The sequence below is a fragment of the Mustela nivalis genome (genome assembly GCF_964662115.1).
Source record: "Mustela nivalis genome assembly, chromosome: 1".
NCBI classification, from domain to species: Eukaryota; Metazoa; Chordata; class Mammalia; order Carnivora; family Mustelidae; genus Mustela; species Mustela nivalis.
In genome coordinates this window covers 106020799-106036208 of record NC_139020.1, presented here as the reverse complement: position 1 = coordinate 106036208, position 15410 = coordinate 106020799, and the positions used below count along the sequence as shown (strand labels likewise).

General features: G+C 46.1%; 1 protein-coding gene across 5 annotated transcripts in view; it reads left to right on the top strand.

The window, feature by feature from the left end:
• The window catches only part of DGKG (diacylglycerol kinase gamma), a 212282-nt gene that overhangs the window by 175063 nt on the left and 21809 nt on the right, over positions 1-15410 (top strand). For all 5 annotated transcript variants that reach the window (XM_082693811.1, XM_082693807.1, XM_082693809.1 and 2 more), the window contains 2 exons: positions 10916-11036; positions 13607-13667. In XM_082693811.1, the coding sequence (XP_082549937.1) occupies positions 10916-11036; positions 13607-13667 (182 nt within the window). The remainder of the gene's footprint in view (positions 1-10915; positions 11037-13606; positions 13668-15410) is intronic.

Genomic DNA, 15410 nt, shown 5'->3' with positions numbered 1-15410 from the left:
GAGCTGGAAAATCTCACCACTAATTGATTTATTCTATTATATACACCGTACCTGGAACCAAAGCTTCTCAAGCTCAGTGAGCAAAATAAAGCCAGCTAATATACCGGCAAAATACCAACAATAGCATTTCACATTCTAGCCGAGAAAGTCAGCATTCCATTTAATAAGATCATGTAGCCAAGAAGTGTTCCCTGAGAGGAACCGAGGAGAGGCTCAGCCCCTCCATGCTCATTTCCTGGCCATTGGACATCCTATCACTCCTAGGTATTTTGTCTCTGCCTTGAGTTTTTTATTCCTTGTTTATTTTTGGACTCAGACAAGCCTTGGTTTGAATTCCAGCTATCCCACCTGCCAGCTTTGTGCCATTAGGCAGAACTCCTCAAGCCCTCTGAGCCTCAAGAATTTTGGGGGGGTTTTGTTTGTTTGTTTTCTTTTGTTTGTTTTTTAATGTCAAGATAATAGTTTCCACCTAACAGAGTTGTCATGAGGGCTAAAAGCAATAACCTTTGTAAAGCTTTAGGCCTGGCCCAGAGTCTGTGCTCGCTATTTGTCATTCTCTTCATTTCTTCACTGGGACCATGCGGTCAAGATTCCCCGTATCTCCACTGCCTCCCAGGCCTTCTAAGACATTCTCACTCTTGGTTTTTCTTGGAGGAATAATGATGATGTCAGGCCCTCACTTCAGAGCCATTTCCAGGAGGCCATTTCTTCCTGAGAAATTTCCTGCCACACGACTTCCCCAGCACACTGCATCTCTCCTCCTCAAACACCCGACCCTTGGGCATAGAGGGGATTAGAAGCCCCCCTCCCACAGAAGACAGAGCTTTCATCAGAGCCCTGCCCAACCCAGGAAGAGAAAGTCACACAGAATGGAGGCCCCACTCTTTCCTCCCCACCTCACCAAACAGCAGGCTTTCGGGAGCCAACAACAATGGCTGTGAGGAACCCACCCTTGCTCTTTCTCTTGCCTCAGTGTAGGGTTGCATAGAATGTTCTGTCTTCTGCACAGTGTAAGGAATGGTAGGGGTTGCTGCCACTCTTCACTTGACCCAGACAGTCAGGCAATCCAGTCTCTACTTCTGTAGGAGCAACTCAAACAGACCGAAGGTTAGACTGCCCCCACCCAAGTCAGGGAGAATGGAGGCCTTGAGGAAGAACATGACTTGCCCGAGGTTACTCAACTGGACAGCCAGAGCAGAGACAAAAATCCCAGCTCTAAACCTTCTAGATCAACACATTCCCTTTCCCTCCAACCCTACAGCCTCTCCTCTTCAGAATGCAGAGGTTCTGGGCTGTTTCTCCTTCCTACCTGTTGTCATCTGGGATTATCAAGAGGCAGAGACCACTCCATACCCTTTCTTATGGGGCTTTACAGACCCTGGGGAGTAGAAGAAACCTGCAAGCCAGTATGATCACAGCAGGGCACAAAGGAAACGTCCCTAAAAGGAGGTGCCTAGCTAGACCAGGGTGTCAAAACCATGCCTGAAATATCTTCAGATCCTCCTCGACTCTCGTTGCTCAGCCCAGGAACAATGGATCACCGTGGAATTGTATCTCTCTCTCTCTCACGCACACACACACACTCACACACACATGTATGCAGGAATTCAGGGAAAGGAAAAGAACTAAAGGAACCCTTTTCCAAATAAAATGCTGACCCTCCATCCTGCTTCAGATTTAAAGAAGTAGGAATAGGGATGCTACATTTGCCAGGAAGGGCAGTCATCCTAAAAGCTCAAGGTCACAGTATCTGGCCATCCTGCTATGCCTGCTTTTCTTCTCAGCATTTTATTCTTCCCTGATCTTCCTCCTCCCTCTTTTCCTACCCACCCCTCCCCCACCATCCCTCTCCTCTTTTCCCTCTTTTTTTCCCCTTCTGCACCACCTGTTCTGGGTCACACTAATGACCACCTGCAGAGGGCCGCTCACTTACCGTGTCGCAAAGACAGGATATTCTGGAGATCCCCCTTCCCAAGGAACATAAAATCACAATAACTTCTACTAGTCCTTGAGGGCTTTCTGGGCAGGGCTCCTGATTGGTTCACTTCTAAACCTCACCATAAGCCTGCCAGTGAGTTATTATTATATCTCCATTTGCCAGATAATAGAAAGATTGGGGTGGGGGAGGATGCACCTGAATGGCTCAGTCAGTTGGGCATCTGACTCTTGACTCAGCTCAGGGTCATGGATTCAAGCCCCATGCTGTGCATGTTGCCCAACTTCAAAAATAATAATAATAATAATAATAATAAGACTCGGGGAAGCAAAGTGACTTCTCTCAAGGTGATAAGACTACTGTGTGCCAAGCAGTAGTAGTTGATGTAAGTCTGTCCAGGGCCCATGCTCTGGGTCCCACAGCTTATCTCAGGAGCACATTCTTCACACTGGGTTTGCAGAACGCCAAGGAACAAGGCCTCCTGCCTGCTTGGTTTGCTGGCAAAGGTCTCTCTGCCTCTATCCTGTGTCTGAGCTTGGATCCCTAGGAAAAGCATTGGTCCTGGGTTATTCTTCTGGGTAGCTGTGGTTGGGATACCCGAGAGGCCAGCTGGGAACGTGCCTGGTGAAAATCCTGTTTGTCAGTTACAGCCTTCCTTACTCACCCTTTTGTGCCCAAGGAAAGCCCAGAGCCCCTCCCCTCCAGAAAATCAAGAAAGAATCTTGTGGGATTCTCCATCTCCCCATACCCAGACTATTTTGGGGATGCCAGGCTTCTGAGCTGGCTTTGAAGCTCTTTAGCCTGGAGCATTCTTTCATCTGTGCAGACCAGACCCAGGGGGGAGCCGAGGCGGTCTGCTCAGTGCCTGGCTTTGTGGGGCTCTGGATGCCTGAGCCACCAAGGGAACGTGGCCCATCTCCATGGAAATTTGGACCCAGGAGAAGGAGCCCAAGGTGACAGCTGCCACAGCCTTGGCAGGCCGAGTCTGAGAGAAGCCTGCCAGCTGCCACTCACCTATCTGGACCATGGGGACTGAACCTGGCCCCACCACAAGGCAGAGCTCCACTTGCATCCTTTCCTTCTGAGGATCGTAAGAAGGCCTACCAACCCCCTACTCCCCCCAGTGTAGGTCAGCTTCTCCCTAGAAGAGGGATAAGGAACATTTCTAATAGTTGTTTATAGAACACCTTCACATTCTTTAACTCTTTTGTCCTCAAAGTAACTTATGAAGTAGGTTTTATTATTGTGCCTGTTATGGGGCAGGGACCTGAGGGGAGTTTTGTCATCTCCAAAATTCATATGTTGAAGCCCTTATCCTCTACCTCAGAATGTGACTGTGTTCAGAGATAGGGTCTTTGAAGAAGTGATCTAGATGGAATGAGACAGTGAGGGTGGGTCCTAATCTAATCTTACTAGTCTCCTTTTAAGAAGAGATTTGGACACACACAGAGAAATGCCAGGGACACACAGCCTCCGAGGAAAGGCCATGTGAACAGGTGGCCAGGGGGTGGCCATATGCAGACCAAGGAGAGAGGCCTCAGGAGAGACTGAACCTGACAACACCTTGGTCTTAGCTGTCCAGCCAGTGCAACTGTGAGAAAATAAATTTGTGCTGTTTCAGGCCCCCCCAGCCTCATGGGATTTTGTTACGGCAGGCTTAGCCAACTGACAGACTCAGAAAAGATGCAAAACCTGCCCTATATGGACACAGCTGTTGGCCCTAAACTCCAGAACTTGTACAGTTTCTCAGAAGCTGCCATGAGCGCTATGACTCCTTATTTGTCTACCAGAGGCCATTTATCAAGTAGGGACAAATTCCTTTTTCATTTCTAATTAGTCAGACAGGTACCCCTGCCAGGAAGACCTTCAGGTGAGCATCAGCTAACCAGTGTTCCCCACTGAGCTGATAGGACTCCAACCCAAAGCAGGGACGCCCAACATCTCAGCTCACTCATGCTGCTAGAACCCAGGTAAGGGGACAGTGCCCACAGGCGTTCTAGGGTGTGGGGCTATATGGCGGGATGGTTCAGAAACTCTCTGGATGCCGTCACGTGGGGTTTCCACACGTCAGTTGGGGGTTGCTTGGTTCCCTGGGTTGGCCCATTGCTGTTCTCAGCCTAAATCTGGAGTATGACTGACTAAAGAGGAAACAGATAGGATTGGGGTTGAGAGTAGCAAGGCATCCTGCTAGGCTAAGGATGTCCCATGCTTCTCTATGGTACGGCAAGCAAGGAGTTCAAATCACACACGAATATATCCTGAGCTTCCTTTGCTTCTGAAATGATTGAATTTTCATTAGTGTGAATCAGAAGTCAAGATGAGGATGGTCATTAGAATTATGCATTGAGAGAGAGAGGCAATGGACACCTGAGTGGCTCAGTCGGTTAAGCGTCTGCCTTCAGCTCAGGTCATAATGCCAGAGTCCTGGGACTTGGCCCCACGTGGGCCTCCCTGCTTGGTGGGGAGTCTGCTTCTCCCTGTCCCTCTGCTTCTGCACCCCACTCATGCTCTCTTTCTCTCAAATAAATAAATAAAATCTTTTTTAAAAAGAGAGAGAGGCAAAAACCAGAATGGGTCATCATATTACCTGCATGTTACCTGTTATATGCAGATTAATAAATTAATTCATGGAAAGCCTGCTACCAAGTTCAATCTAGGCAAGTAGTTATTATTTTTATTATTATTATTCACTATCATTTTCCTCTTTCAGGTCAAACCTATTAATGTCTTTGGCACTAAAACATGTATCTTATACAGTTTATTCAACCAACATTTATTGGAAGCCTTCTGTATGCCAAGAGGTAGGCCAGTTGCTAGGGTTACAAAGATAAACAAAACAGAAAAGCGTCCCTACTTTCCACTCTCACTGGAATTGGGAGAGTGATATGTTCAGAAACAGTTGTCTTTCTCAGAGCAAAGGACAAGGAATAAGCAGGGTGCTTCGGGTATCTCAGGAGGGTAAACAGGAGTTATCTAAGCAAAAGGTCACCTGTGGAGGGAATGGGGCCAGCTTCAGTAACTTCGCATTCTGTCCCTTGGGCTTCCAGGGCCCCTGAAGGGCCTGAAGGAGGGAGTGGACAGATCAGACATACCCCTTCACTATGAATGCTCTGCCAGCTTTACCTGTTAGCAGTGAGCTCCAAACCCACCTGCCGACAGTGGGCAGGACTAAAAAAATAAAAGCAAAAATGGGACCATTGAGATCAAAGTAGGAAAAGCAGAGAGAAGGAAGAGATAAGAGGAAGGAAAAACAAAACATTTAATGGAAAGCTCCTCTAATTTGTGGCCTCTGTGTGGAGGTGTGAAACCTTGAGGACCACAGAAGATGTTTTAAAAAATTTAGCCTGAATACTGGCATTTGGGGACATTTGTACGCACAGCTCTAGGAAGGTAGCCAGCTGGATGACTGGAAGCTATCAGGTTGAATCTGGCAGAAAAGGAAAGTAAAACTAAGAGATTTTTAGTGCCCAGTCTATGCCAGACACTTTAGCATTCAGCTCTGCCATTTCGATCCCATAACCACACTTGGTTATTATTCCTAACTCCTAATTTTCAAGTGAAAAAGCCGTAGGTCAAAGTAATCAGGAAGTAACTTGTTTATCATCTTTTTCACTCCAACTCCTGCTATATATTTTGGGCAGTTCTATTGCCTAAGGCTCAGGTTCTCAATCTTGAGCGTACCTCAGAATCTTCCAGAAGGCTTGTCAGAACACAGACTGCTGGGCCTAACCCCCAGAGTTAGGGGGGGTCTGCTTAACTCTTAACCCCAGTAGATCTGGGGCGGGGCCCGAGGGTTTGTGTTTCTAACAAGTTCCTGGGTGACATTAATGCTGCTGCTACAAGACCTCACTCTGAGAAGTGATCCACCCAACATCCCAGCCCAGCGGTTCCCAAACTGTGCTGCCTTTTGGAATCGCCTGGGGATCTTTAAAAACAAGCACCGACACGTAGCTCCCAGGCCCACACATTCTGATGTAACTGGTATAGATGCAATCTGGGCATTGTTAAGGGGAAAAACTCTCCAGGTGACCAAAACCTGCAGCAAAGGATGGTGACCATTGACCTAGCCTCACTTCGCCTTGACGCTAACACCCATCGCCTCCCTCTTCTCCAGCTGCCCAGCACTGGGGCCATGGGAGGGACTTGGAATGCACGAGCACTGCTCACCGCATCTCTCCCAACCCTCCTTCTCCCACTGGCTCACAACACCTTCTAGAACTCATTACACCTCTCGCCCCCTTCTCCCTTTCCTTTAGTCCTTCATCTCCTTCCTTATTCAAACTAGACCCTGTGCCACAGCAAGTGTTACAGCCATCTCTTGCCCACCATCATGGCATCAACGCCCTTGTTCTTTCCTTGACAACACTTACCTGCAAAAGTTCGAGGATCTAAACAGTGCAGTGCAAAGAGGCTTCGCGAAGTTGATGGTGCTTGACCCGAGTCTTGATGAACAAGTAAAAGTGGAAGTGGGCATTTCAAGCAGGGGTACGGCATACACAGAGGCACAAAGGAGAGATTACCTGGAGATCTTCATGCTGTTGTCCTTGTCAAGCACAGGTACCTAGCCCTACAGTGTCAGGAAAAGGCAGCCTCTTGACAGATGGGGACAGGCCTTGGGGAACAAGCCAGGGAGTTTACATCAAGTTTACAAGCATGAAGAGCAGTCAGTTGATAGGGTTTTTTAAAGATTTTATTTATTTTATTTGACAGAGAGAGAGATCACAAGTAGGCAGAGAGGCAGGCAGAGACAGAGGGGGAAGCAGGCTCCCTGCTGAGCAGAGGGCCCGATGCGGGGCTCGATCCCAGGACACCGAGATCATGACCCGAGCCGAAGGCAGCGGCTTTAATCCACTGAGCCACCCAGGCGCCCCGATAGGGTTTTATAAAAATGACTTTTAAATTATAACATTAATATGTACTTCTAGAAAACATGAAAAATGTAGAAAAGCATCAAGTAGAAAATAACAGTGGTCTCGAATCTAATGATCCAGAACTCAACACTGTTAGGATATTAAGGGAATTTATCCTTTTCTCCTATGCATATTCTTACTTAGCTGAGGACGTGCTGTGTATAAATAAGTGTGTATCTCACCTTCACACTTAACGTCATATACATAGTTAATGTTTTCGAAGTTTTGTAAATATCTTAATGACAGCGCAAAAGTCCATCGTCATGGATACTGTATACTTCATTCTCATACAGACGGAAATGAGGAAGGGGGATGTCACTGCTATAAATGAGACAACAGTGTTCATATTTGTGTGCACTTAGATCCTGTCAATGATTTCTTGTGATTGGTACCAAAAAAGAAATTAATGAATCAACAGTATGAAAATTGTAGACTCCCATTGTCAAAGTTTTTGCCAATTTACACTTTCATCATAGGTGTGAAAGAATGCACATTTCATCTTCTTTTGCCAGCACTTGGTGTTATGATTGGTGCCACTGAAGGATTTTTGGTATGAGGATGACATGAGCGGATTTGCATTTATAAAATCACATGCTGGGGGCTGAGTCAAGCGGGCCAGATTGGAGCTGCTATTGCCATCCTTGCTGTTCTTGCTTTGCTTCCACATTCTCCTTTTTGCCATTTTCCCATTCTTCATCTTTTTTTTCCTCTGTAGAGAGTGTATATTAAATGTTCCCTGCCCACAAACACAAGGATTTTTACCAGGGGCAGAACTGAAAGGCCTCACTCTAGTGTTTGCGGCAAACCTGTGCCCAGCTCAGTGACCCTCTTCCTATAGGTGTCAAAAACAAACAAACAAACAAACAAACAAACATTCTAGACAATAATTCTCCTTATGTAGATTTTGTTAATATTTTTCAAAGAATTTGCCAAGTGATTTATTGCTAAATTAGTTTCTTTCTGCATTCTGTGACCGTCCAACCCTACTTATCATTCTGTCCCTGGAACATCTTTGTCCCTTCTCCTTCTGAACCCAGCATTTATCCTTCAAGACTTTCCTTAAAAGTCTGTGACATCTTCCTCCCTTACTTAGTCCTCCTATACTTACTCACGCCTCCCTGTCCTCACAGTTCAGTTATAGCATTTTCTACACCTACTACATTTTCTCCCTCTTGACCAAGAGTCCTTCAAGAGTAGAACATTTTGTATTCCCAGTTCTTATCTGGCACTCAGTTGCTACTCAGTAACTTATGAATGAATGAATGAATGAATTCCTATTTTACTAAGGTACATGAACATTCCAGCTTAAATACTAATGAGTTGAAAAGTGTAAAGAGAGACAATATGGAGGTGATGTGAATTGCCAAAACCATACTCTGAATCACTGGTACCAGGTAAAACAGACACCTGGTATACCAGATGTCTTGATCCTGGATTCTAAGCTCTAAATAATAATTGTTCTGTGTGCTTGGATGTTGACTTGCACTCTATTCTTTTTCACTTTAAGTTCAAATTTAATTTATGCATAAGTATCTCTGTGCTAAAGGAAGTAAAGGGAATTAAGTAATGTCAATCCCAAAATGTGTATCAAAAAAAACTACCATGGACTGTTTATGGGTATCACACAAAAGAAAAGACTTCTGGTCCCATAAGTTTGGGAAACAACATTAAATAGATTTCCTTATCTCAGAATCTCATGGGAGGCATTGTAAGAAAAGGAAAGGAAGATCAGCTAGGCAATGGTGGAGAAGTAGAAGAGCAGTCAAGTATTCCTCCAGTAGTAGACAAGTGTCATCGTAGCCTCTTTATGCCAGAGAAGATTCAGAGTACAATTTAAAAGCAGAACAGCAAAAAGTATACCACTATATCCTAGCCCCTTACTCTGCATTTATCTCCTCAGTCCCACATGTGTGTAAGCCTCTGCCCCCCACCCACCCACCATGTGGATGAGATCAGCCTTCATTACTTCTCTTCTAGAGCCAGGAAGCAAGGTAATGTGTGGGAAGTGATAGCTGCAAGGTAATGTGTGGGAAGTGATAACAACTTAAAGCCATTCAACAGGAAAATTTGTTAAAAGACCAAGACATTGTAAAAGCTGAAACACTTGAGTCTATTAAGTCCCCTGCTTCTTAGAACATTTTGTTACCAGGAAATGTTTCAAGGAGGGAAAACACTGAACTATAACAGCACTGTCAAATACTGAAGCCTGGTACAAAGAGCAACATTTTACAAGACATCTGTCTTTCTGCCATTAGGGGAACCTCTGAAAAGTTCTGCTTCTTTTTTCCTCCTACCCCAGTATAACTCCCCCACCTTCCTTGCCCTAGATACACTCCTCTGTTTCTCTCCTCCCTCCTCCTCCTTCCTCCCTTCCTCACCGCTCTCATTCATAACCTGTGCTGATTTCACAGACACTGTTAAAATGGGACAGTAAGCTAAGACTACCCAATGGTTATTTAATGCTCTTTAGTAAGAAGGGAACTAATTAAATGACTAGAGGTTTAGATATTTGTTGTTTATTGGAGCCAAACTCTTTAAGAGAGCCTGGAGCGTTCTCCTAAACAAACACTGCTCTTTCACGGCCTCTTGGTCCAAGACCAAATGAGATGGAGAGTTTAAGAGAGTTTAAGAGACAGAGGAGACAGTATCTCTTCATAGATATGAAGGGGGGGGGAGAAAGAAAGGGGAGGAGGAGGAGAAGAAGAAAAGGAAAGAGAAGAAAACAAGAAGGGGGAGGGGGAGTGGGGGAGGAGGAGGAGAAAGAAGAAGAAGAGGAGGGTGGGGAGGGGAGGGGTGGGGGAGGAGAAGGAGAGGGAGGAAGGAGAAGGAGAATGGGAGTGTGGGCTGAAATAGAAAATACAGGGGAAAGCTTCTGTGTCTTTCACAGGAAGACCAGCGAGCACGGTTTGTCTGTTGGCAGCTGCTGTCCATCAGTGATCATCAGGAGGTTGGATTGGAGCAGTGTTGACACATTTGTAGTCAGCCTCATGGTCTGCTTAACTCTTCATTAGAAATATGCCCATCAATACAATGTTTTTAAACAATAGTCTTCTAAACAAAAAAAGTAAAGACAAGCCCAAATATCTCCTTGGCAATCTTAACAAACACCATTACGCTATAACCAGGAGGCACCTTTGACAAAAACCGTCTATTAAATAAATAAAAGCATTAACTTTCTTGTTTGGGGATATTAGTAGGATGAAAAAAAAAAAAAAGGAAGCTTTAAAGAATCCGCCTTTTTGTTTTGTTTCTGTTTTAACTACTAAAATTGTGTTGTAAAAGTGAGTCTTGTTCCCAGCATCAAACCTTGATCCTGCCATTTCACAAGAAATCGGGCAAGGGCAGCCCTCAGGAACTCTGAACAAAAGATATCTTCCAGGTGCTGAATCAGGAGGAACTGCCACTGTGAGAGACCTTCGAGCCCATGGGACTCTGAGCCTGAGACTCATATTTTCTATCCCACTTTTTCTACTGTGGACCCAAAATAATCTGGTGGAGGTGAAATATTCTCTTCCTTGGCTCAGATGAGGCACCTGGTGTCCTGAAAGAGGTTGGCTCACCACTGGCTTCCCACAGGCCAAATTTGAGGTTAATTGACCATCCGTCATCATCAGTAGGGCCATGATGTTGTTCCGACATTCAGAGAAAAGAAACTTGAACCAGCTACAGAGAAGGACTTCTGTCACCATCACTTCCTATCCTAAACCCAAACCCATGTGTCTTTAGCTGCACTGTTGGGGGGGCGGGGGTGTTGAAAATCATTTCGGAAATAGCTGGTTCATCATTTGTTACTCTCCCTTTGAAGAAACTTCTAGAATTGCCAACCTATTCATTGGATGCATATTAATGTTCTGAATGAAAATTTTTTTTTTTCCATTAGAATTGGGTTTCTGTTCATGAAAAGTACATGTATTGACCTTTGGGGGAAATTCTGTATTCATAATTAGTTTGAAAATGCTGTTTGGTGGGAGATGAAAGGGTATCATTGACAGATCTCGGTTTCTGACCAAAACCAGCCTGAGGAACAGAGAGATGTGTATGCACTGCTTCTGTTTGTCTCACTCTGCAGACCTCAGTGACCAGCTCCTTGAAGTGGTAGGGCTAGAGGGAGCCATGGAGATGGGGCAGATCTACACTGGCCTGAAGAGTGCGGGCAGGAGGCTAGCCCAGTGCTCCTCTGTCACCATCAGGTATGTTTCCTCATTACCCAGCAGCCTCCAGGTCTTCTTTCCCCTCAGTGTTCTTACGGACAAGGACTAGGGAGCCATCTTTGGATTTCAGTGCAGGGAGAGTGCAGGACAGAAGCCTGATTAACGTTTATAAAGCATATCTTTAGAGACATTTAGTTTCTCAAACCAGGTAACCATCTAAGACATCAACCATGACCTGTCTGTTATTCCCTTGTAATGAATTGGTGAAGTTCTCTAAATAGTATAAGATTATGAGGTCCAGAGAACCAGAGGTTCAACTCCTTGCCTTTTCTTTTAAAATTCAGTTAACCAATATATAGTACCTCATTCATTTCAGATGTGGAGTTCAGTTATTAATCAGTTGCATGTGACACCCAGTGCTCATCACATCACGTGCCCTCCTTAATGCCCATCCCCCAGTTATCCCATCCCCCCACCCACCTCCCCTCCAGCAGCCCTCAGTTTGTTCCCTATAGATAACAGTCTCTCATGGTTTGTCTCCCTCTCTGATTTCTTCCCTTTCAGTTTTCCCTCCCTCCCCCTACGATCCTCTGCTCAGTGCTGCCTTTTTTATCTTTACAAATTAAGATGCTAGATGTATGCCAGGGGTTACACTGTGACAGAAACCAGGTTCTCTGCTCACTCTTTCTTGGATAGTGGCCTTAGAAATACTATGCCCTGTGTGCCTTTGGAGAGCCAAACCATCAACATCAGCCCATCTGTCATAATTGCCTAAGAGGGCGATGCTTCTGCAAGGTGGGGCCGTCACTGGTCTGTCACTATAGACTGCTGGAAAGATTCAGTCTAAGAGGGCATCCTCTGATTTTGGTTGCTTCTGTTTAGTCAATAAAACTCATCAGATTCTTCTCCACCTGGTTATTTGAGAAGTCTTTATTCCCTTCCTTTTCCCCATTCAATTTTTACAGTTCAAAGCTTTTAGTGTGCCTTAGGGATCTCCTTGAAGGGCCAGAGTATGCAGATTTCCCAAAAATATTTGACCACAGAACTCTTTCCTCCCAAAACCCCTTGGGTGAGTGTCCTCAGCACACTTTTAAGAAAGTGCTGCTCTAGGCACTAACCAGTATCTTTCAGAAAGATCCCCAGAGCTGGTTCCCTGACATCCCTTAGCTGAAGTCTATCCCACTAACCCGTTTCTTCATTCCCTTCCTGTATCTTCTTTGTCTTTTCCATTATTACTCAGAGCTTTGCTTGTTTTCTCTCTGGGCTGTTGTGCTGGGCACCTGTTTTCCACATTCGTCTCCATACTCCCTTCCTGTCTATCCTCCATGACTCTGGCACTGAGAAGGTCCAGTCTGTTTGCACAGCCAAGCCATAACTGACACAGATCACGAGAATATAACATCTTAGTCCCCGGGGAATCAAAAAAGCCACGTGTCAGAGGGAGGACTTTTTCTTCACATTCAGTAGACCTATTTTCAGATAGAATGTGGGGGTGGTCCAAGATCCCCATCCTCCTGGGCATTTCCCAGACACCCTCTTCAGCCCCAAGAACCTAAACGCTGCTCTCTCCGCTTACGATCGGTTTTATTATTAGGTTTATTATTTTTTATTATTAAATATTCTCGAGATGAGTCAGACAGTGATCGACATTGACACATAGCCTGTGTTCCTCGTTTTATCATTTCAAAAGCAGGGCCGATGCCAAACCCAGGTGACAGCTTCCCAGCCAGTGGGTGGCAACTGTTTGTTCCCTGCTGGCCCAGACCAGAGGCTTCCGAAAGGACTTTCCTTTTCTCCCAAAGGCAATAGAGAACAAATTCACAACTCTTCCCCAGAAGGAAGTCTAAAGACCTCATCTCTCTCCTTCTAAGAATCCGTATGGCGGAGAAGCCTTGTCCCCGACGAGAAAGCAACACTGTCTTCTCTCCTCTCCTCCTACCATGGGGATGGTATTCACAATGACCCCCTTTCCCAGCTAAGCCAAGTTCATAGTCCATGCAACCACGGAGTGCCCTGCTGTTTGAGACATGAATGAGAGGATAGTTAGGAGCGGGGGCAAGGCAAACACACTCAGACCTGAGCAGTACCTTGCATAAGTTAGAGACATTACTTCATTGACATGGTGCAACCTCTCAGTCAACAGGGAGACCAGGCCTTTTCCCATTTCATAACCTTTCCCGTTTCGCTGTGGAGTTTCTGGCACAGTCTGCAGGCCCTCCGGCTGGTTGTTGACTGAGGGTCTGCTCAGCACCGGCGTTGCCATCCCAGTTGCCGCTGTTTCCCAAACTTCCAGCAGTGGACCTCCCTCCTCACAGCTCACCCGGCACAGTGTTTCTCAAAGTTGGGTCTGAACACCAAAGCAACAGAATTGCCCATAGCCTGAGTTGTGACCTCAAGACCTGCCTGGTCAGAATTCCCAAGGTGGGCTCAGAAATCTGTTTTTAACAAGCCCTCCAAGGGAGTCTTAGGGAACCACTCCGAGGTGGGCAGAGGAGGTCCTCCCACTTCTGTCTCCTTTGGGGGGACCACCCAAATTCTTGGGTGGGCCAAATTCTTGGCCTCCAGAAGCGTCGGAGTTCACTGTGTTCTCTCGGTGCTTGGTATTGCAGGACAAACAAGCTGCTGCCAATGCAAGTGGACGGGGAGCCCTGGATGCAGCCCCCTTGCACGGTGAGTGCCGCCAATCTTTGGGCCAAGGGTTAGAAGCTTTATCTTGGGCCCCTGTGGGGGCACTGGCAGTGGGAAACCGCCGACTCTCAGAGTTGCCTGGCATTTGGGGAAATCATCCAGTGCCGCCTGTTTTCTACTTTATTCATCCACCCATTCACGTCCCTGCTGAGACTTCATAGAGCACCCACTCTGTGCCAGGCTCCGCAAGGTACCAGTTCCCAAACCCAATGAGACAAAGACCTGTCCCCTAAAGTGCTCACACGTACAGCTGGCGAATTCCAAGACTTCTCTGCAATATCCTTGGGCATCTCCTCTTGAGTCATTGCAATGGCAAAGAACTTGGCCCCCCAGAAGGAAATCTGCTGTGTTGATGAATAAGTCTAATTGTTAGAAAGCATCTCTTTGTGTAGAAGCCAAATCGGTACCCTGTCCCTGGAACTTCTGCCCAGGCACTGTGACCCCCGGAGCCCAGGGGTTATTGCGGGTTATTGTTACACACACACTTCACCACCAAGGCATGGACCTGAACTCCCCTCTGCAAGGGGAGACGCCGAGTTCTCGCTCAGCATCCAGCCCTGTGCCTTGTATGGAACAGGGGCACAATGATACTTGCTGAACAGTGAGTAAATGCTGAACAAATGAGCAAACAAAAGAAAGGGAACATCCTCCTTCCCCGACTTACCATACCTACAGCCGCCCTCCATGTAGCACAATGACGGGGCCAGGCGTCCTTCCTGCCTAGCTAGAAACCCAGCTAAAAACTCAATGGTGAAGAGAAACACTGTCTCAGTGTTCGGGGCCAGGGTGCTCCGAGGCCATTACATTAATATCACCTTCAATACTGTGGTGACTGTGCAAACCTCCAGAGGCAAAGGCAATGTTTCTAAGCTCCCTCACTTGTGGAGTATTCAAATATCTCAAGAACCTGCTATTTTGAGCCCTCGGAACACCAAGTTTTCTTCTACTAGAGGAAGGGTTTGCATGAGATTTCTACCAGGCCTGAATCGTAGATGTGTTTCCATCACTCTTGGGTCCATGTGACTTCTGTAGATTATAAAACTGGCCCTTAGAGACAGACTCTAGGGATGGCAACTTCTATAAAGGGTATCAAAAGCAGAGATTTTTCTGCAAAACCTTACCTCAATCTTCTGGCTTCTATGAAGACTAAGAAAAAGATGAAAACACACTACAGCAAAAACTAATAATAGCTTACCACTTTGTTAGAATTAGAAAGGATGGAGGAAATTTCTACTACTTATAATTTCGATGGAGCTAAATTGAGAAAAATCTATCCAAACTCCTCTTGTCTTCTAAAAAAAGGCTGGAAGAAATCAAATCCTCTCCCACCTGGCTCAGCAAGATCTGGAAACTGGATTGCCATTTCTCTTTGTGCAAGGACTTGGTTTTTGAAACAGCCCAATGCTTCTCCGGTCCCCACCCTGACCCTCTCTCCGGACCCACCCTTCAGAGATTTCAGTTCAGTGGGAAAACACGAGATGTGACCCAGTGACCTTAAGACACAGTCCGAGGATAGCCGCATGTAAAGATATAGGCGTCTTTTCAGGCTCCCATCACAGAAAATCACAGATTGGGCATCTTCAATGACGGAAATGTATTACTGTCCCACCGGGACGCTGGAAGTCTAAGACCAATGTGCTGGCGGGGTTGTCGTGGTATGGCTTTTCTCCCTCACTTGCAGACAGCTGCCTTCTCTCCGTGTCCTCACATGGCTTTTTCTCTGTG